Source organism: Myxine glutinosa, chromosome 1 (assembly GCF_964187855.1).
Source record: "Myxine glutinosa chromosome 1, kmMyxGlut1.1, whole genome shotgun sequence".
In the NCBI taxonomy this organism is placed as follows: domain Eukaryota; kingdom Metazoa; phylum Chordata; class Myxini; order Myxiniformes; family Myxinidae; genus Myxine; species Myxine glutinosa.
Window position 1 is genome coordinate 284,689,525 of NC_136261.1, and position 20,017 is coordinate 284,709,541.

The following is a 20,017-nucleotide window of genomic DNA, read 5'->3' on the forward strand; positions in this document are numbered from 1 at the left end:
AAAAGAAAAGGAGGAGAAATGGATTCAGCATGCTTCCAAGCTTCTTGACAGAAATGCAAGTGAGAAGGGAGACTATCTCATGGGCTGCCTATCATGCATCTCAGCAATCACCTCCGCTCGATCCCCCTGCCTTGATTGCTCTTCTACCACTATTTCAAGAGAAGGCAGACTCACCAGCCATGATCAAGCACGCCATGAACATATTGAAGTCCATCACAGAGTTCCTCAACCCTGGCCAGATTCCAGTACTCACTTGTGACTGTCCAATTTTTGCGAACTGCAAGTATATTCAATGGACCTGGCCTGCAACTCACGGTGAAAATGAATTCCTGATCATGTTTGGCGGGTTCCATTTGGAGAAGGCCTTGTGGAATGCACTGGGAGATTTCCTAGATCAGAGTGGCTGGACTGTAGCTCTAACTGATTCAGGTGTAGCAACATCTGGTACAGCTAACTCTTTCATCAATGCCGCTCATGTGACACGGACACGACATGCCCACCAAGTGACTGCCTTAGCTCTATCACGGTTACAACAAGAAGCATATGAGCAAGCTGCTGTGTCCAGTGACAGTGAGACATTTGAGGCCTGGAGACTGGCTATGGCAAAGAAGAGTCCGACTTTCCAGTACTGGAACATAGTGCTGCGAACAGAGATCTTGATCATGATATTCATTCGTGCGCACAGAGAGAAAGACTTTCTTCTCTATGTTGAGTCTCTTCAAAGTCTCATGTTTCTATTTTTTGCATTGGAGTTTTTGGATTGGAGTTTTTTTTTTGCTGGATGACGTCAGAATGATGTCATAAATCTTTTAAACATTGTCTAAGAAGAAAAATGACAATTGCAGTGAATTCCTTGACCTCGGAAACATATATTTCGATGTCAAAATACACTTAATAGCCTAGTTCTAACTAATTCATTTTTTAATTATGATTGCGAAATAATTCGCTTATGACATCATAATGACATCATAAATCTTTTAAAGATTGTCTAAAATAAAAAATGAAAAGTGCATTGAAATCGACCTCGGAAACATATATTTTGATGTTAAAATGCACTTAACACCTTAGTTCTAAGTCATTGATTTCTTAGCCACGTCGCAAGACGCTGGTCATAGAGTGCCCTCTGCTGTTGTTCTTGTTCTTCTTGTTCTTCTTGCAGAGAAGACAAAACCTCAAAGCTCCACCCATTCTGGGAACCATAGCTCCACCCATTCTGGGAGAGGCTTCATATGAACAAATATCCACAATTTTATTAACTCGCATAGCTTTGAGGCCTGTTTTGTAGGCCCGTGGTGTCTTCCTCTCTCACACAGTTTTATTTCAAATCAAATTCGATATATAATTTCATTTTTCACAGTCGCTAACATAGTTTTAAACTCGGTTGAAAAAAAACGGGAAGAAATTCCGATGAAAGTTGCCCTTTATAGAACGAAATGAATTCTCAAAGGCCTGTAACTTCAAGTCCATTGAGATATATTTTGTTTAAATCGCGGCATGGTCAGTCATACACCGCCCGAAATAACAGACGGGAAAATGCCGAGATATATTAAAAATTCGTCCATTTGATGACAATCGTCACGATGAAATATTTAATTTATACGTCGTCACAATAATGTGGAGAGAGGAGCATAGCTTCGTTCACGTGTCGCCACATACGGGAAATTGCCGAGATATATATTTTTTAAATCGCGGCATGGTCAGTCATACACCGCCTGAAATAACAGACGGGAAAATGCCGAGATATATTAAAAATTCGTCCATTTGATGACAATCGTCACGATGAAATATTTAATTTATACGTCGTCACAATAATGTGGAGAGAGGAGCATAGCTTTGTTCACGTGTCGCCACACACGGGAAATTGCCGGGCTATATTTTTTTTAAATCGCGGCATGGTCAGTCATACACCGCCTGAAATAACAGACGGGAAAATGCTGAGATATATAAAAAATTCGTCGCCACACACGGGAAGGGAAATTGCCGAGATATATTTTCACTTTGCACAAAAATAACATCAAGTAATCGAATCAATAGGAATGTCCTGTGCCTATAACATCGACGTTATAGGCACAGCTGCATCTAGGCATTGTGTAACATCGACGTGGCTTTTGTTTTAATTAAAACTTTTTGTACTTGTTTTTATATATGATTACATAATAATTAGCTGATGACGTCATAATGACGTCAGATATTACACTTCCCATCATCATTTTTCTTGGAGCTTACTTTTTTTCTAGAAGGTATACCATGGAGATGCTTTGGTGAAAAAATTGTGCTTTTGTCCACCGTGTAACAACATTTTCACTCTGGTACCCCACTATGTTGGGTAACCAAGTGACAAGAGGCACGTCTGATTGTTTTGGGCTGGCTACAGGCTGGCCAGAGCGACGTGCTGATATTGTTGGAATAAATCCTTTGTTCTGCAAGAATAAGCCTCGAGTGTTCTGCCTCTGGTGATCACAAGGAGATAGTACAGCTTGTTTGGTTTACTTATATGCACTTCCCAACTGCTTGATATAGAATTATTTGAAAACTGGTGGTTGGTTGTACTAGGCATAGGTTTTAAGCAGTAATAAATAAATAAATAAATACAATCCATACTCCTGGAAGTGGGAACTGCCATGCCAAACGTGTTTTAATAGCAATATTATTAACATTTAATATTAACAGAGTATCTGAGCATCACGAACATCGTGAAAATCGGCTTGCCAACAATAAAATTCATACTCCCCAAAAGAGCCCCTGTGGTTCGGTGTCGGAGAGGATGCCCATCCTTTTCATTTAAATGTGTATCGTAGAGTGCCACCTGATGAAGCTGGTATTACAACTCGAGATGAAGTATGCCATAGACGTCATTGAAATAGGAGAATTAAGCAACCCGCAAGGACAGGTTCTTTGTTAGTACTGTGTAATGAAATTTATATCTGGCTGACCAATTCCTTCATCCATTACAGTGCTCGACTACAAAAATCATGGCACCAGGCAGGAACTAATGGAGTCAAAGGATAAGAAAGAAAGAGTGTGTTCCACCTGATTGTCATTAAAAAAGAATTTCATGAATAATGATCATCAAAGGAAGTTCACCTTTGTAGCAGATTTTAGGGAGCGACCTAAAATGGCTCTTTATAATTTTTAAAAACATAATTGTTCACAAAAGCACTCTCTCTTAAAACAACATTTTTTGGGGTGCAGTCAGCCTGAAGGCATGCATATTCACAAGTCAATTTTTTTTGGAACAAGTATTAAAAAGAAAAGGAAGTGCAGAAATAATAATAATGTCATGACTTGGGTCATACATTTAAAATGCAATATAAACGCACTGATGAACTAAAACGTCACTCAGTAGAGCGCATACCTCCACCAGGCTGAACAGTTTACATTTTGTATCCCACTGATAGGCTGGATCAACATCCAGGGCATAACCAAAATCTAATCGCTTGTTCTTGTCACCTATCCAACTCATCCAGACATCCACCTAGTTTTGTCATAATCACCTAGTCACCAACTTTTTGAAATATGCTTTACAGTATATTGTTTTTGGCCCTATCACTTAATGATGAAGAAACACTGAAATGTTTTTTTAAAATCTCGTAGCCGGATTTGGATCTTCACCAAAATCGAATCAATTCGTCCTTATAACACACCCAACCTATCCACCAAGTTTTGTCCGAATCCATCCACAACTTTTGAGATATCGTGTTATATGACTCAATGTTTAAGAATCACTTAAAATTCTCTGATAGGTTCCAGATCTTCACCAAAATCTAATAATTTCGTCATTGTCACATACACAGCCTCTCCACTAAATTTCGGCCGAATCCGTCCACAACCTTTTGAGATACCCTGTTCATAGACAGACAGACAAACGAACAGGCAAATAGACAGGGGTGAAAACATAACCTCCGTCCATCTTCGGTGGAGGATATAACTAGAATGGCACTCGGTAGAGAACATACCTCCACCAGGATGAACAGTTTACGTTTTTTTTATCCCACCGATAGGCCAGATCTGGATACGTACCTGAGCCTGAACCAAAATCGAATCGGGTTGTTTTTGTCACTCAGCCAATTCATCCACCAAGTTTTGTCATAGCTCGTTCCACAACTTTTTGAAATATCATGTTATATTTCGTTTTTGGCCGCATCGCTCAATGTTGAAGAATCACTTTAAAAATTCCCTGATCTGGATCAGGATCCAGATCGTCACCAAAATCTAATCCTTTCAGCTTTGTGGCACTGCCAAACTCTCCACCAGATTTTGTCTGAATCCGTTTACAACGTTTTGATATCCTGTTCACAGACAAACAAACAGACAGGGGTGAAAGCATAACCTCCATCCACCTTTGGTCCACCTTTGGTGGCGGAGGTAATAAAACCAAACTTAAATGTTGTATTGTTTGGAGACATCTGCAAGTTTTTCTCACCTTGACCCTAATCAAATAAAATGCAAGATTTTTTCAAAATTACAGCAAAATTACGGGACCCCCAACATGACTGATAAATGTCGGTTAGTTAAGACTACAGAATCCCAGTCAGAGATAAAAATCAATGGCCATTCTTTGGTGGTTTGCAGCAGGACAACGAAGAAGAGAGAAATCGTAAAAGACCAACATGACCAGTGGTTGAAGCATTTTTGTTTGACAAGAGGAGCCAAGTTGAGAAAGATGGTCCATTCCATGTTGAGTCCCTGAAATCAATGTCTGTAAAATGTGAATTTAAGGGGACACTTTACTATGGGCATAGATGCAACAAACACGACCAAAAAGTCACATTTACTACAGATACATTCTTAAAATTGCATGATCTTAGTCATGTGCAGCTCAAAATTGATGTTAAGGGGCAGAGGATGGCTGAGAGGGAACAGGAGAGGGACAGTCAGGGCTATGAGACGATTGTCGCCAAGGCGACAGCATTGCTATAGCTGCCCCATTGGCTGCAAAGCTTGTGTTGGGGGGAGCAGTCTGGATTTGGATTTCAATTGGTCGGCCAACGTCAAGAGCAGCAAAAATTGCTGCATCGAGTGGCAGGATGGCTCCTGTGCCTTGGCTTCCAACTATTGATTGCATGGTTGTCCCGTGGGTCACTGAGATTGGTCGGTGATTGGCAGAGATGGCTTGAAGCCCCTGAGCTTGGCTCACGATGGCCGCCATAGTTTGTCCGTGGCTCGTGACAGTTGTATGCATTTCTGGATCCTGGCTTGCCAAAGGTGGTAGTCCTTGGCCCTGGCTCACTGCCATTTGCTGTAGAACTTGGCCTTGGTTCACCATCATTGGCTGTAAGCCAATGCCTTGGCCTAATCCAAGATGTGAGCTGGTTGAGCTGGGATCTGCTCCCATTGTCTGCAAGCAAGACTGTCCCATGCCAATTAGCTGTAGGCTCGAATCTCGACGCGAGGACATTGGCTGCATCGGGAAATGAACAGGACCAGAAGGTGCAAGGTCCGTTCCTGCCACAGAAGCCATGATCTACAGAAAAAAGCCATGTAAGGTGAACATACGTAAGGAAAACTGCACACGAGTTACACTGAGGAAGACTGTCATGTTTGTAAAATTCAAAAGACAAGCAATGAATGAAAGAGCTGACTAACTTGTTGAAAAACCCCACAAAAAGTGAACCATTAAGTGGTGAGGTGGGTTTGGGAGAGTGATGTGCCAACAGATGAAAGGTCAGGCAACAAGTTAATCTCTCAGCAGTTGAACCCGGAAGTAAGTGAGAATAAATTCAGCTATGCTGAGAATGCTATCATGATCAAACATTTGGGCAGAAATGGTTTTTGGTTACCTGATCTCACTGCAGCCAAATTATATTACAAATCCCTTACCTGAGGATCATCACTCTCTGCCAGATGGGTTGTTGTTGCGAATGCAGTCCCATCAAGCTCAACAGCTTCACGGCCACCACCGACCTCCATTTCCGTCTTGGCATCACAAATGTCCGGCTGTGGAATGGATGGGTGGAGTAATAGTGAACATTCAACAGGAGGAAAAGGAGATGTGATAAATGGTTGAAAATGAGGAGAAATGTAAGAGGTGTGGTGAAGAACAATGAAAAATCAGTGAGAAGAGGAAGTATATGTAAGAGGAGGTATGAGGAAAGCAGATGGAGACAAAAAGCAGGGAAATGAGTGTTCATTGGCATAATGTTAAAGTTCTGCTTTTATGCTCCAACAGAAATGAGTGGTACATTTTATTTTCAATGACGTACCGTTACTACAGTGATAGTGTGTTCTGGTAGAGTAACACTATCCTGGGATATAAACACCACTGACTGGAGCTGGGGGAGGAGTGCGAAGAAAAGTAAAAAATAGGTTTGTGCCTTTTCCTGATTTCACTGCAGCCAAATGATATTTGAGCAGCTGCTCACCAAGCGTTAGCGCAATAAAATTCATGTTTTTAAACCATAAGTTGAAATCCAGCTTCATTTTTCCTTAATATGACTCTGCATGGTTTTCCCCATAAGGCAGTCAGATATTGGGACCAATTCTATTAAAAGTTATTCTGGGATGCTTAAGCCAGCCTGATGCGTTTCAAATACGCATAAAATTGGTGTATTGAGTGCTCGCCCAATCAAATGAAAGGAAGGGGAAGAGCAACCTTTAGTGAACAATGTGAGAACAATTTGACAACAGACCTTAAATTTGCTGCTTTAACAATATTTACAATTCTATAGTCAGTGATTCCATCCATTTTGGTTTGAAGGTGACAAAAGCAATGGGTGAATATTTTGATTTTTTTTATCTGGGGAAAACCCGGCAAGTCATTCATTCATTGATCAGTGAAGGATTATTATCGAAAGCTCATTTGGTACAGGTAGTGGACAAAAACAAATGGAAACACCAATGCTAAGCCACTTAATGGGGCGTTGGGCCACCACGTGCGGCCTGTATGCGCCATGGCATAGAGTTCACCAGCGTCTGGAATTCTGCAGGAGGGATGTGGCACCATTCTTAACACAAGAAAAGTCAATCAACTCACACCTGTTTGATACAGGCGGAAAACGCCGTCTCAGAATATCCCATAAATGCTCGATTGTGTTCAGATCTGGTGAGTGAGAAGGCCATGACATATGGATAACATATGTGTCATGCTCATCAAATCATTGGGCGACTACGTGCCCTGTGGATGAAGGCATTAGGGGGGGGGGGGGGGTGGGAGGGAGTCTCATCATGATCCTAAGCATGTTGGGATATTATTCGCTTAACTAACACATGGGCCACACCTGTGTGAAAGTCGTTGCTTGGTGTTCTTCATTATTCGGATCTTTTTGTATATTTTGTTTGTCTGGTTGATTTGTTTGTGAAATAAATGTTAGCTCTTTCATGAGCCTCGATTCAGTATACAAAAAAATTCGGTCCCCTTGTGTTTTATACCTCCCCCCCCCCCCCCTTCCCACGCCTCCTCCCCCCAAGCCCTCTCCCTCCCACACTTCTCCCTGCTCTCAAATGTTGTGGTTGTGTGCTTCCCCTTCTCTCCCCATCTTGTCTTCCGCTCCCTCTTTTTGTATATTTTGTTTGTCTGGTTGATTTGTTTGTGAAATAAATGTTAGCTCTTTCACGAGCCTCGATTCAGTATACAAAAAAATAAAAATCCAGGTGTTTCCATTTTTTTTTGTCCACAACCTGTATGCTGAGCAACAGACTAGGAACACATCCTGAAGAAGCAGATCAGAGCCCATTGCTCAACCCTCAATGCAATAGCACAATTAAAATAAAGATTGCTTGGGGTATAAATGATATGGCAATTCAATATTTAAAAAAGATAAAATGGAACACAACACTATCCCTCCCAAAATCTGGCAAACCTCGGGATGCTTCCGACGTAGGTGGCGGTTAAGTGAGGCCCGTGTGGACACCTTGGTGCCGCAAACGTCACAGCTTTGTGCCTCAACGCGCTCATGTGTCAGCTGTGTATGCTTTCCGAGCATGTATGCTGTGACAAACTTTCGCTGGCAGACGTTGCACTCGTAACGCTTCCCTTCTGTAGAAATCATGTGTGTCACAATCCCACCTTCCTTGGCTAGAACTACAATTGGCAATGTATATTTTTGGCCTTCTGTGTAATGGATACAAAGCAATGTCTGCTGAAAAAATCCATTGTGTTCAATTTATCAGTGTATTTGCGCATGATGTGCTGCCACACAAATTAACTGCATTTACATCACTTCATGTTGTTGATTATCAATGTTAGATTGGTATTGCCTTTATATATGCACCTATATGCATCAGCTTGTGTGTTTCCAGGCTGGTTCGCTCACAAAAGGTCTTGCCACAGAGCTCACAGATGTAATCCTTTGTGCCTGCATGCACGCACATAGTGTCATTGTGTGGGTAAAGACAACACGTAGCATCGGGATATGGTAAGTTCATTCTCTTTTAAAGCCATTGTGCATTGGGCCCTCACCTGAGTGTCTGCGTAAATGCTTCAGCATGTTGACCTTCTGGCTGAATCTACGACCACACACAGCACAAGCAAACTCCCGTATCCCCTTGTGTAGCTTCATGTGGTGACGCAGGGCATGCTTGGTTTTCATCCCTGCAAGAAGCATATGCAAACTCACAGCATCATGATGAGCATGACTTGAGCATAAAAATAAACATGCTGGAAGTATGAAAACATAGGGGCAATACCCCTGGCGCTCACCTGGTAGAATAAACAGTATACGGCACTGACTAAAGGTATTTTAAACCAATTTCAATGGTTGCTAGAAGACAGGGCAGCATGTACAATCATACTAACATAATCATAAGACTTTAAACAAACAAAAAATACCTATTTTGGGGGGCAACCCCCCCCCCCCCCCCACCCCGTATACCTCCTCAGACCCCAATTTTTCTAATATCTTGAACAAACATTGGTACATCATGGGCGATTATGGTTGTGGTCAAGTTTCATCAGAATTGCGTGTGTAGTTTCAGAGAAAAGAGGAAATACCTACTTTGGGGGGAGCAACATGCCCTCCCCCACACCATAGACCACTTTAGGGCTGGATTTTTAAAATGCTGTAAAGAAACTTTGGTACAACACAGGTGATTAAGGATGTGGTCAAGCTTCATCAAAATTGCGTGTGTAGTTTTTGAGAAGAAAGCAAATACCTATTCTGGGGGGTATCCCCCCCCATAGATCGCCTTAGACCCCGATTTTCTAAAAGCTGGCAACTAACGTTGGTACATCACGGGTAATGAATGGAACGTGGTGGTCAAGTTTCATCGTAATTGTATGTGCAGTTTCTGAGAAGAAAACAAATACCTATTTTGGGAGGCACCCCACTCCCCCACCCCCCCTCCCCCACCCACCCTCCCCCACACTCCCACCACACCTCCCCTTTGGGCCAGATGTATGCCGTGAACAAACTTTGGTACATCATGGGTGTTGAAGGTTGTGGTCAAGTTTCATCGGAATTGCCTGTGTAGTTTCTGTGAATAACAAGTGTAACACAGTGTAACACAGGTATGCTGTACGTAATGCAGCTGTGTCTCTGATGCAATGGCCTATTCTGATAAGGGTTATGCGTTTTTATTAAGGGTGTGAAATAAATGGATTGGAGTTGTGAACACTGAAGTGAATTGGGAAAATACTCATTAAATACTTGAATATTAAGATAAACGCCATTAATGAGTGAGCAAAGGGAGGAAGTTTTAAAAATACATACGAGTCACATGATTGGTGCGGTATGATGAGGAAATTGATCCAGGGTATGACAGTGGACATGGTTAAAATAGAGGGTGTGTTAGGATTGATTAAAATATCAACCAAATGGGATTTTGGCATGTTGGATGTTGCAACAAGTGAGCTCACAGACCCACAGGTGAACTTTGACTTAAAGTGTGATTTCTCGCCACTGGAAAAGGCAGCCCGTTGATAGGGGAATGGGTTCAGATGTCTCGGATAGACGTTGCAAACTGGAAGGGCCCATTACATTGTACAGCATGCTTTTATGCTAATGGAAGTGATCAGTAATGAGGAACACGCTTCATCCCACTTAGGCAACCTTTTCACAATAGAGGTACAATCAGTTTGGATAGGTGAGAATGGATGGGGGTACAGATAGAACTGTCAGACCAACAAAGGGGTTGTGGAAACAATAGGCTGAAACAACTTCACATTTGACCTTAGTGGTGGCTGAAGGACAGGCTGCTCAGGAGATCGTTCCAATGATAACAGTAATGAAAGAAGTGCCAAGGCAAGAGTGGTAACTGATGGGTGCATATTTCGGACATAATCTCTGGAAATTATGGAATTTGGATCTATATGGGAGAGAAAACCGATAATCACGTCGACTACTTTTGGAAAATTATGTAAATTCCACAAGAAATTATGGGAGAGATTGGAAGTACTGGGAAAAGTACCTAAAACAAATTGGGCGAAATAAGGGGGGCACAGCTAGTGACTATTGAATTAGACCCCACCAAATCATTGCCCCGACGAAATCAATGCCCATAGCGACCAGAAGCTGAACAAGCTCTGTCGTTGTGGTGTGCTTGTATGATTCATGGAGTGGATCGTACCAGCAAAGAGAGGCATAATGTACATGTTAATTAAGTGTTTGCAAGGATTTTTATTAAAACGCCGGAATGTTTTTGTGTTGCATAATCAGCATTGTGTGAGCATTTCATACACAGCCTCATAGAAGTGGCAGGTGAGCACTGTAATGAGGCCAAACCCAGGAGACTGTGGGTTCATTGAGACTCATTCCTTACAACCACCCACACAGCTGTCAAGTGGGAAGGTGTGTGTATGTTGTGTTTTTGGAAAAATTTGCTGCATTTGCAAGGGATATAATCCCGAAAAAGGATCTCACACGAATTCGGCAGAACACTCTGGACTGAAGCCTTGTGGGCTTTAATGATGACACACGCTGCAAATTGAGCGTGATAAATAGACCAGACCTTGTAGACCCGAGAACCTAAAGCATGCCATATCTGCAACAAGGAAGGTAAAGCATGTGGTGAGGTGGAAAGAACTGGGAAGTGGCCCTGTGCTGTGTGTAGGAAGGGTGTCGGAGTGAACTCCATTCAGTGTACAATGTGCGCTGAGTGGGTTCATCAAAAATGTAGTGGTCTGAGAGGGTCATTAACCAGTGTGGCAGCTACATTCAAATGTAAGGTGTGCACAGAGGGAGCTGCAGATGGAGGAAATGTTGAGTTGGATCTTGGAGATGGCGTGAAGCTGGAAGGTGTGAAAACATTTTGCTACCTCGGAGACATGCTGAATGGAGAAGGTGGATCAGACTCGGCAATGGTTGCTCGAGTGAGATGTGCATGGAAGAAGTTTCGGGAATTGAGTGGCGTGCTGATGATGAGGGGAGTGTCGTTGAAGCTGAAGGGAAAGGTGTATGCTGCATGTGTGAGAAGTGTTATGATTTATGGGAGCGAGACATGGGTAATGAACGTAGAGCAGCAACGAAGGTTGGAAAGGGTGGAAATGCGAATGGTTCGACGGATGTGCGGAGTATCGTTGAGAGAGAGGAAGACAAATGATAAATTGCGAAAGATGATGGGAATAGAGCCTGTGATTGATGCTGTGAAGAGGAACAGGTTGAGATGGTTTGGTCATGTGTTGAGGAAGGATGAAAGTGACTGGTTGAGAAGAGTGATGGAAATGAATGTAGAAGGAAGTAGAAGACGGGGAAGACCGAGAAAGACTTGGCTAAAGATGGTGGAAGAAGAAATGCGGGCAAGGGGGTTAACAAGGAGAGATGCAGAAAATAGGGCAAAATGGAGAAGATTGTCATGGGGACCGCAAGGCTAACCCCCGCTCTGGCAGGGAAAATGGCCTTTAAAATGCATGTTGTTGTTGTTGTTGTCTCTGCAACAATGCAACATACCAATCACATGAACAAAAGTAATTCATTATTTGTTCAATGGGTTGGTGATAACCCTAGGAATAGTAATGGTGATAGCGTGTTTGAAGGCCTTGATAAATATTTGTCTAACAAAAATGACAGACACTGAGATGGTATTTCGAGAAGAGGAAAGTGAAAGTTTGGGGGAAAACGAATCTGAAAGAAGTTCTTGCCGTGATTTGGACGATGAGCTGAAGAGATTAAATCGCATAATGTTGCAAATAAATGACGAAAGTCAAGAGCCCAGAGAGAAAAATGCGGAGTGACGATAAAAAAGTGGGAAGGATGAGAACACATGCTGTGTTGTGGTTTTGTTAAGTCTGGGTTTATTACCTCCAGGCTAGGTTATTAGTCTGGGAAATGTTTTTATAAGTAATTGCCGGATAGTGTAGTTAATTGCTCGCCAAATATTAACTTCCTTTTAATTTTAGCTGTTGACATTTTGCATTTAAGATTGTTAGGACAATAGGAAAATATGATCATTGGTTATGCGAATCGTGATGAATAAAATATCCGTATATGATGAGGCTTTGATCTGGGTGTGTATGAGAAATTGTGCTACAGGATTGGGTTATAGGAACATGACGACGATGCTGAGGAGGAGCTGAATGTGGATGACGAGCCAGCAAACCTGAACGAGCCTCCTGAAGAAATTGTCTTAGGCACCATGTTGGTGGTTAAAAGAGAGTTTATATTTAACTTGTCAGTACTACGGATGAGACAAATGGCAGATAAAAACCTTGAAGGACACCTAAGGTATCTTGGAGAAAAAATGAGTTCTGTGAGCATGAGTGTCATGCTGAAGGAGATGAGATAATAGACATGAGCGACGAGGTGGATTAAGAAGTGTACCTTTCGTTTTTTGATTGTAACCCACTTGCAAACAAATATGACGTTCCAAGTTTTGTTTCATTGTTTTTTATATGCACATGAGTGTATTAGTGTGGTGCTAATGATGTGTGTCTCTGTGTTGACAGGGTCCCTACTGCCAGAAGGAGTGGATCCACTTCGGGGAATTTTTCAATCTCAAAGCTTCCAGGGTTTTTGGGGGGCACTGGAGGGAGATCCTGGGGGTGGTGAAGCATAATTCTGGCAGGGAGAGAGGGGGGCCTGGGCCTAGAGGGGATACATGTTAGTCAGATTGTCAAAGATGACAAAAGGAGGGAGCTGTCAGGGTAAAAATGGATAATTGTCATCTCTGGACCAGTCAGAGACAGCCATGGCCAAGAGATTGCTGGGTAAATGCATCATGTGATCTAGCTGAATTAGGCCATGGGAGATATGCTTGCTTGTACAAAGTTGGCAAAAAGCCACTTCACTGCTGCTGGGCAGAACTGTGCTTTTGTGCTGAGCTGGCAAAAATATGTTTCATCTGTGGTTTGACCTTGTGCAAAAGATGTGAAGCCAAGGGTCCGTTACATCAGCTTTTGTTCTTATCTCATGCCCCAGCTTGCCTTCTGCCTTCCTTTTGTAGTAAAACAATTTGGATATGTTTTGGATATGTATTGGATGCAGTTTTGAGTGGGATTCAGAGATCTGCTTTCCTGGTATCAAACACCTCTCTCCGTACATACGTAATTAATAAATGGTCCTTTGTCAACAAAGTGAAGGGTGTCTGTTATTTTTGATACAGGACAACAACTCCCACATATCTTGCTGCTGTCCACCTCAGATGATCACAGTTAATCAAAGTCAATCATGACGATATTGATTCTTCATCAGAAGTGGCATAAAGTGTAGTGGTATGCAATTGATCACCTCTTTCAATGATGTATGATTGTCTGGACTGGCACATTACAGCCATAATATTGATGATCTTGAGCTGCATTTCCAGTGCGATTTCTCAGGGTGAAACTCGTGAAATTTCCATTCTGTTTGGCAATGTTCACTTTTTCCTACTATCAAGGGGTCTATCAGTTAGTTGGTTGTCAAAGCAATCTGTCTGACCATAGACTGTGCAATGTTCTTTGTCTGTAGAATAACAACATGTTGCTACTCATATTGAAAACGCAACTTTTGAAATGACGTAAACTGCCCCTGAATGCTTGGCACGCATGCACAGAAACCCCTTGTAACAATGTCCATCGGGGCAGCCTGGATAGCATGAAACACGTGCCAGTTCATGAATGCCAGTGAATAATTGTAGCATGAAACGGCTCACAGAGCATTAAAAATAAGCCGAAAATACTTGGAAACATACCAGCGAGAAAGGGTGTGCCTCTGCACAACAAAAGACTTAGAGAACTTTCTGATCAACTCATCCAAAAAGTTGACGTGTTGAAGTCCGTACAGTAAAAACTCCCAATTGTGATATTGGCTATAAAGGCCCGAAGGTTCATAGACGGGGGTGCTCCAACCAAACTTTTGAAATCATTAACACCGATGGGAAGGCCAATTATCTGGGGTTTGTCGATTCACAGGGTAAGTCGAAAATGATGATATGTACTATTAATCATGTTTGGGAGCGGCAGGGGGAGGTTGGTGAGAGTGGGAGTTGTGTGAACTGTGAGTGCCGTTACAAAACATATACATTTTGTTTTGTTCCAGGGCCACAATACAATTATGTGAGCTTTTTGCATCTATTGGTGAAAGGAGAAGCATCCGTCCGTGCGTGTGTGTGTTTGTGTGTGTATGTGTGTGTGTATGTGTGTGTATATATGTATGTATGTGTGTGTGTGTGTGTGTATATGTGTGTGTTTGTGTATGTGTGTATGTGTGTAGGTGTCTGTGTGTATGTATGTATGTGTGTGTGTGTATGTGTGTGTATATGTGTGTGTATGTGTGTGTGTGTGTGTGTGTGCGTGTGTATATATTGTTACGTTTGTGGGGGTAGGTGAAGAAATACCTTAGGAAAGTTAGGAATGTATAGTTTAGAATGGACCGTATGCGGTGAAGAAGAAGAATCTCTGTATTAAGTCGGCCGACTGTGCAGGTGAGATTGTTTGCATGTCACCATAGGGAGGGTGGTTTTGTGCTAGTTCAATAGGGCTTATGATTAATAATCCCCAGTGTGTAACGCCTCCTGTAATTTTCCCTTTGCTCTTCTAAAATACGGGACTTCCCGATTAAAAGAGAACGGGACTTCCGGTTCCTCGGGCGAGTGAGGCGTGCTTCGAGCTCTCCACGGCATCGACGTTTGAGTGTTTTCCCGTTCTTGTCTTTGTCAAATTTCCACTGGTTATTTTGCTGTGTACGTGTTATTGTGTGTTTCTGGTTGGTGTTGGTTTGTGGTTCGTGCAAACTTGTGTGTAATTAATCGTTTTCTGGGTCGTACCTCGTGCGCGGCCTGGTGACTTGGGGCTTCCCTCCCCCCGTCGGTGTTTTTTCGGTTTGGGTTATTTCCTTCGCTGTATTGCTTGTTTCTTTTATTTTGTTTTCTCCCCCTCACCTCACCTCCCAAGACAAAGAATTCTATATTGATTCTTTCTCTCCTCCCGGACACGTGCTTGTTCGCTCTCCTCCTCGTCTCGACTTGTGCCCCGCCCCCTGTATCTCGTTTTTCTTCCGCCTCTGCTCCTTCTTTCTCAAATCCACGTTCTCGCTTAGAGACTTTTCCCGGATTGTTTTTCATGGTTTTCATGGTTCTGTTTGGATATTGTTGGAATATGTTTAAACCACAGACGTGATGCTGACCCCCCCCCCCCCCCCCCGTGCTGACCGGGCAAACGTGGTGTGGTGCTGACCGGGCCGCCTTGGTGCTGACCGGGCAAACACGGCGTGGTGCTGACGGGACCCCCGCAGCCGTGATGCCCCCCCAACCCCCCCCCCCCCGGAATTTCCATGTTTTAAACGTCTCCCAGTGTGTACCCTGGTCAGAATAGGTACACCGTATCCCTGCGTGTCTTAAGAGACGACTAAGAGGGTTGGCGTCAGGAAGGGCATCCGGCCATAAAAACATTGCCTCAAAAAGAGAACCATGACAATTACAAGTACATATGGGCAGGGTGCAGCCCGAAGTGGAGATCAGTTTCTGAGGTTTGGGACATGGAATGCAGGGACAATGACAGGGATTTCAGGAGAAGTGGTGGAAGTATTGGTCAGAAGAAGAGTGGACATATGTTGTATGCAAGAGACGAGATGGAAGGGAAGTGGTGTGAGAATGGTGAAGGGTAGGCAGGGACAGAAATACAAGTTTGTGTGGCAAGGGTGCCTGGAGGGCGTGAATGGTGTTGGTGTCCTGTTTTCTGAGGAGTTTGTAGACAGTGTGGTGAGTGTGACAAGAGTGAGTGATAGGTTGATGATGGTGAAAATGATGATTGGAAAGCTCTGGGTGAACGTTATTTCGGGATATGCTCCGCAGGTTGGTCAGAGCGATGAAAAGAAGGACAAGTTCTGGTGTGCGATAGAGAAGCTGATGGAAAACGTGAAAGATGAGGAAGTTGTTGTGGTAGGAGGAGACCTAAATGGACATGTGGGAAGGAGTATGGATGGTTTTGAGGGAGTTCATGGGGGTTACGGATATGGTGTCAGAAATGGAGAAGGTGAAAGGATTTTGGAGTTTGCTGATGGAGCTGATTTGTTGATTTGTAATACTCAGTTCCAGAAAGAGGATAATAAGCTTGTTACCTACACGTCAGGTGGGTCGACGACAACCGTTGACTACCTGATGGTGCGTAGGCGAGATAGGGGGCACCTCTGGGACACAAAGGTGATCCCGGGGTAGGAGGCTGTTTCACAACACCACTTGGTTGTCTGCGACATAAGGGTGAAAGGTGCGAGGAGAGCTCGGCGGGTGAAGTACCAACCGAGAATGAAGGTGTGGAGGTTGAAAGAGGTGACAGTAAGGGAGGCATTCAAAGAGAGGCTGAGTAGGGCAGAGGATGATGTGGTTGAGCTTGAAAGTGGTTGGATGTCAATGAAAGCTAGTCTGTTGGGAGCCGTTGGTGAGGTATGTGGATGGACAAAAGGACCACCGAGGCACTCGGAAACATGGTGGTGGGATGATGAAGTTGGAAAGAGGATTGACGAGAAGAGGAAGAAGTTCAAGGAGTGGCAGAAGGCGAAGGGTACGGGAGCAGAAACAGCAGAACATGAAAGTTATAAGGCACCCAAGAAGGCTGCAAAGCAAGAGGTGGCAAAGGCGCAGGAGGCATGAAGGAAAATGTTCGGAGAACGCTTGGATTCGGAAGAGGGTCAGAGAGCAGTATTCAGGATTGCAAAGCAGATAGCGAAAGAGAGGTGTGATGTGATGGGGGTGAGTTGCTTGAAGGATGAAGTGGGACAAATCGTTGTGGACCCAGATGGAATTAAAGGAAGATGGAAAAGATATATGGAAATGCTGTTGAATACAGAGAATGAATGGGATGGCAACATAGAGAGTAACCCAGTTTTAGGACCAGCAGAGAAGATAACTGAGAAGGAAGTTGAGGAAGCCATAAAAGCAATGAAGAGTAGAAAAGCGGGAGGGCCGACGGGAGTTGTGGGAGATATGTTGAAGGCAGCAGGAAGTTGGGGTGTGAAGAGAATGACAGAGATCTGTAATCTGGCGGTGAAAGAAGGCCGCATTCCAGTGGATTGGGAACTGAGTACCCTCGTCCCTCTATACAAGGGGAAAGGTGACCCTCTGGAGTGTGGCTCGTACCGAGCGATAAAGTTATTGGAGCATGGAATGAAGGTATTGGAAAGGGTGTTGGAGAGGAGGATAAGGAAGAAAGTGAAGATCGACGAAATGCAGTTTGGATTTATGCCAGGAAGAGGAACGACAGACGCGCTTTTTATTGTGAGGCAGTTGCAGGAGAAGTACATGGAGAAGAGCAAGAAGTTGTTTCTTGGGTTTGTTGATCTGGAGAAAGCATTCGATAGGGTTCCACGCAAAGTATTGACATAGGCAATGAGGAAGTTTGGAGTGGAGGAATGGTTGATCAGAGTAGTGATGGCAATGTACAAAAGAGCGCGCACAGCTGTAAGGACGAAGGACAGGAACAGTGGTGAGTTTGAGGTGAAGGTGGGAGTGCATCAGGGGTCAGTACTAAGTCCACTACTATTTGTAGCTGTGATGGAGGTGCTGGCTCAGAACGTAAAGGAGGGTTTACCGTAGGAGTTGTTGTATGCAGATGATCTGGTGTTGATTGCAGAAAGTATGGATGGACTGAAGGAAATGATGAACAAGTGGAAGGAATGTATGGAGACAAAAGGTCTGAAGGTGAATATCGGAAAGACGAAGGTGATGGCAAGTGGTAAAGCATGTGGTGAGGTGGAAAGAACAGGGAAGTGGCCCTGTGCTGTGTGCAGGAAGGGTGTCGGAGTGAACTCCATTCAATGTACAATGTGCACTGAGTGGGTTCATCAAAAATGTAGTGGTCTGAGAGGGTCATTAACCAGTGTGGCAGCTACATTCAAATGTAAGGTGTGCACAGAGGGAGCTGCACATGGAGGAAATGTTGAGTTGGATCTTGGAGACGGCGTGAAGCTGGAAGGTATGAAAACATTTTGCTACCTCGGAGACATGCTGAATGGAGAAGGTGGATCAGACTCGGCAATGGTTGCTGGAGTGAGATGTGCATGGAAGAAGTTTCGGGAACTGGGTGGCATGCTGATGAGGAGGGGAGTGTCGTTGAAGCTGAAGGGAAAGGTGTATGCTGCATGTGTGAGAAGTGTTATGATTTATGGGAGCGAGACATGGGTAATGAACGTAGAGCAGCAACGAAAGTTGGAAAGGGTGGAAATGCGAATGGTTCGATGGATGTGCGGAGTATCGTTGAGAGAGAGGAAGACAAATGATGAATTGCGAAAAATGATGGGAATAGAGCCTGTGATTGATGCTGCGAAGAGGAACAGGTTGAGATGGTTTGGTCATGTGTTGAGGAAGGATGAAAGTGACTGGTTGGGAAGAGTGATGGAAATGAATGTCGAAGGAAGTAGAGGACGGGAAAGACCGAGAAAGACTTGGCTAAAGATGGTGGAAGAAGAAATGCGGGCAAGGGGGTTAACAAGGAGAGATGCAGAAAATAGGGCAAGATGGAGAAGATTGTCATGGGGACCGCAAGGCTAACCCCCGCTCTAGCAGGGAAAATGGCCTTAAAATGCATGTTGTTGTTGTCTTATAAAATTCACTCGCCCAGCCATGCAATCGGCACATTGCCACAGCGCACCGACAAGTTCGACAGAAACCCGAACATTTGCCGATCGGCAAGGGAACCCCGCCCCCGAACATTCTCAATGGGCATCAAGAAAGGCTATGAGGCCCCGCCCCGAAGGGAACGATTGGTCATGGCCATGGACAAAAGTGGTGGGGCACGGAGATTGGTTCGAGTGTAACATCAGCGAGAAGAGGGGAGGGTGCGTTTTCCCCCTCTCTCGCTGTTTCTTGGTTCGGGGTTTGGTGGCGAGCGGACACGCTTGGTCTCTTGGTCTTTTCGGGTCGCTCGGCTGCACTGTTTCTGGTTCATGGCGCTGGTGCTGAGAAAGAGTGGTGTTATCCTTCCTGGCCTGTATGCCCGTGAGGAGAAGGTGGGGGCGACAGTTTGTGGGGCTCTTGGCACCTCACGTACGTAGCGCTGTGGAGAGCGACTCCGCGCCATTGTTGGAGCGGTTCCCGCACGAGGGGCTTGAACTGCCATTTCCTTCAACGACCTCGTGGAAAGAGATAAGTGCCGGCACTATAAAAAAGGCCATTATTTATTTTTACTTTTGTTTTCCCCTCGTCTGTATACGAGTCTGAATGGAGACGTCACAGAAAGATTAAAGATTTACCTCACCATTCATTTTATTTCTGTCCTTTATTTTCATTAAATCCTTTATTTTTGCATTTAATTATTGTATTGTGAATTCTGCTGTCTCGTATTTGTGTTTGTGGGTTGAGTAATAACCCCGTGGTGGCCGTCCGATAGATAAGGCTTCGGGTCTTTCTCGCGCATGTGAAAAGATAATCCCGCCAAGTTTCAAAATACGCCTCGGAGTTAACGTTTGGTCATTCGTCACCCAGCAGTCTTAACTCCGGGGACACGACAAAAAAAAAAGAAAAAAAAGAAAAAAAGCAAGTACACCCCATGAAATGTTTTAAAAATCTTTTTAACATATGTGGACATATCAATATTTGATCTTCATTTAAACAGTATCTATATATAAAGGTGATCTAATTGAACAAAAAACAATGAAAAATTGACTTTGCAATAATTTATTCAACAAAAAATTAACAGAGATGCCATTTCCTTCTGTGGAAAAAGTAAGTATACCCT

General features: G+C 43.7%; 1 protein-coding gene across 2 annotated transcripts in view; it reads right to left on the reverse strand.

Annotated features, from left to right (window-relative positions):
- Positions 1-2,610: 2,610 nt before the first annotated feature.
- The window catches only part of LOC137438659 (PR domain zinc finger protein 15), a 179,814-nt gene continuing 162,407 nt past the window's right edge, over positions 2,611-20,017 (reverse strand). For both annotated transcript variants that reach the window (XM_068133897.2, XM_078767164.1), the window contains exons 20-25: positions 8,399-8,530; positions 8,211-8,294; positions 7,800-7,975; positions 6,204-6,272; positions 5,821-5,937; positions 2,611-5,464 (exon numbers count right to left, since the gene is read on the reverse strand). In XM_068133897.2, the coding sequence (XP_067989998.1) occupies positions 4,832-5,464; positions 5,821-5,937; positions 6,204-6,272; positions 7,800-7,975; positions 8,211-8,294; positions 8,399-8,530 (1,211 nt within the window). In that variant the 3' untranslated portion in view covers positions 2,611-4,831. The remainder of the gene's footprint in view (positions 5,465-5,820; positions 5,938-6,203; positions 6,273-7,799; positions 7,976-8,210; positions 8,295-8,398; positions 8,531-20,017) is intronic.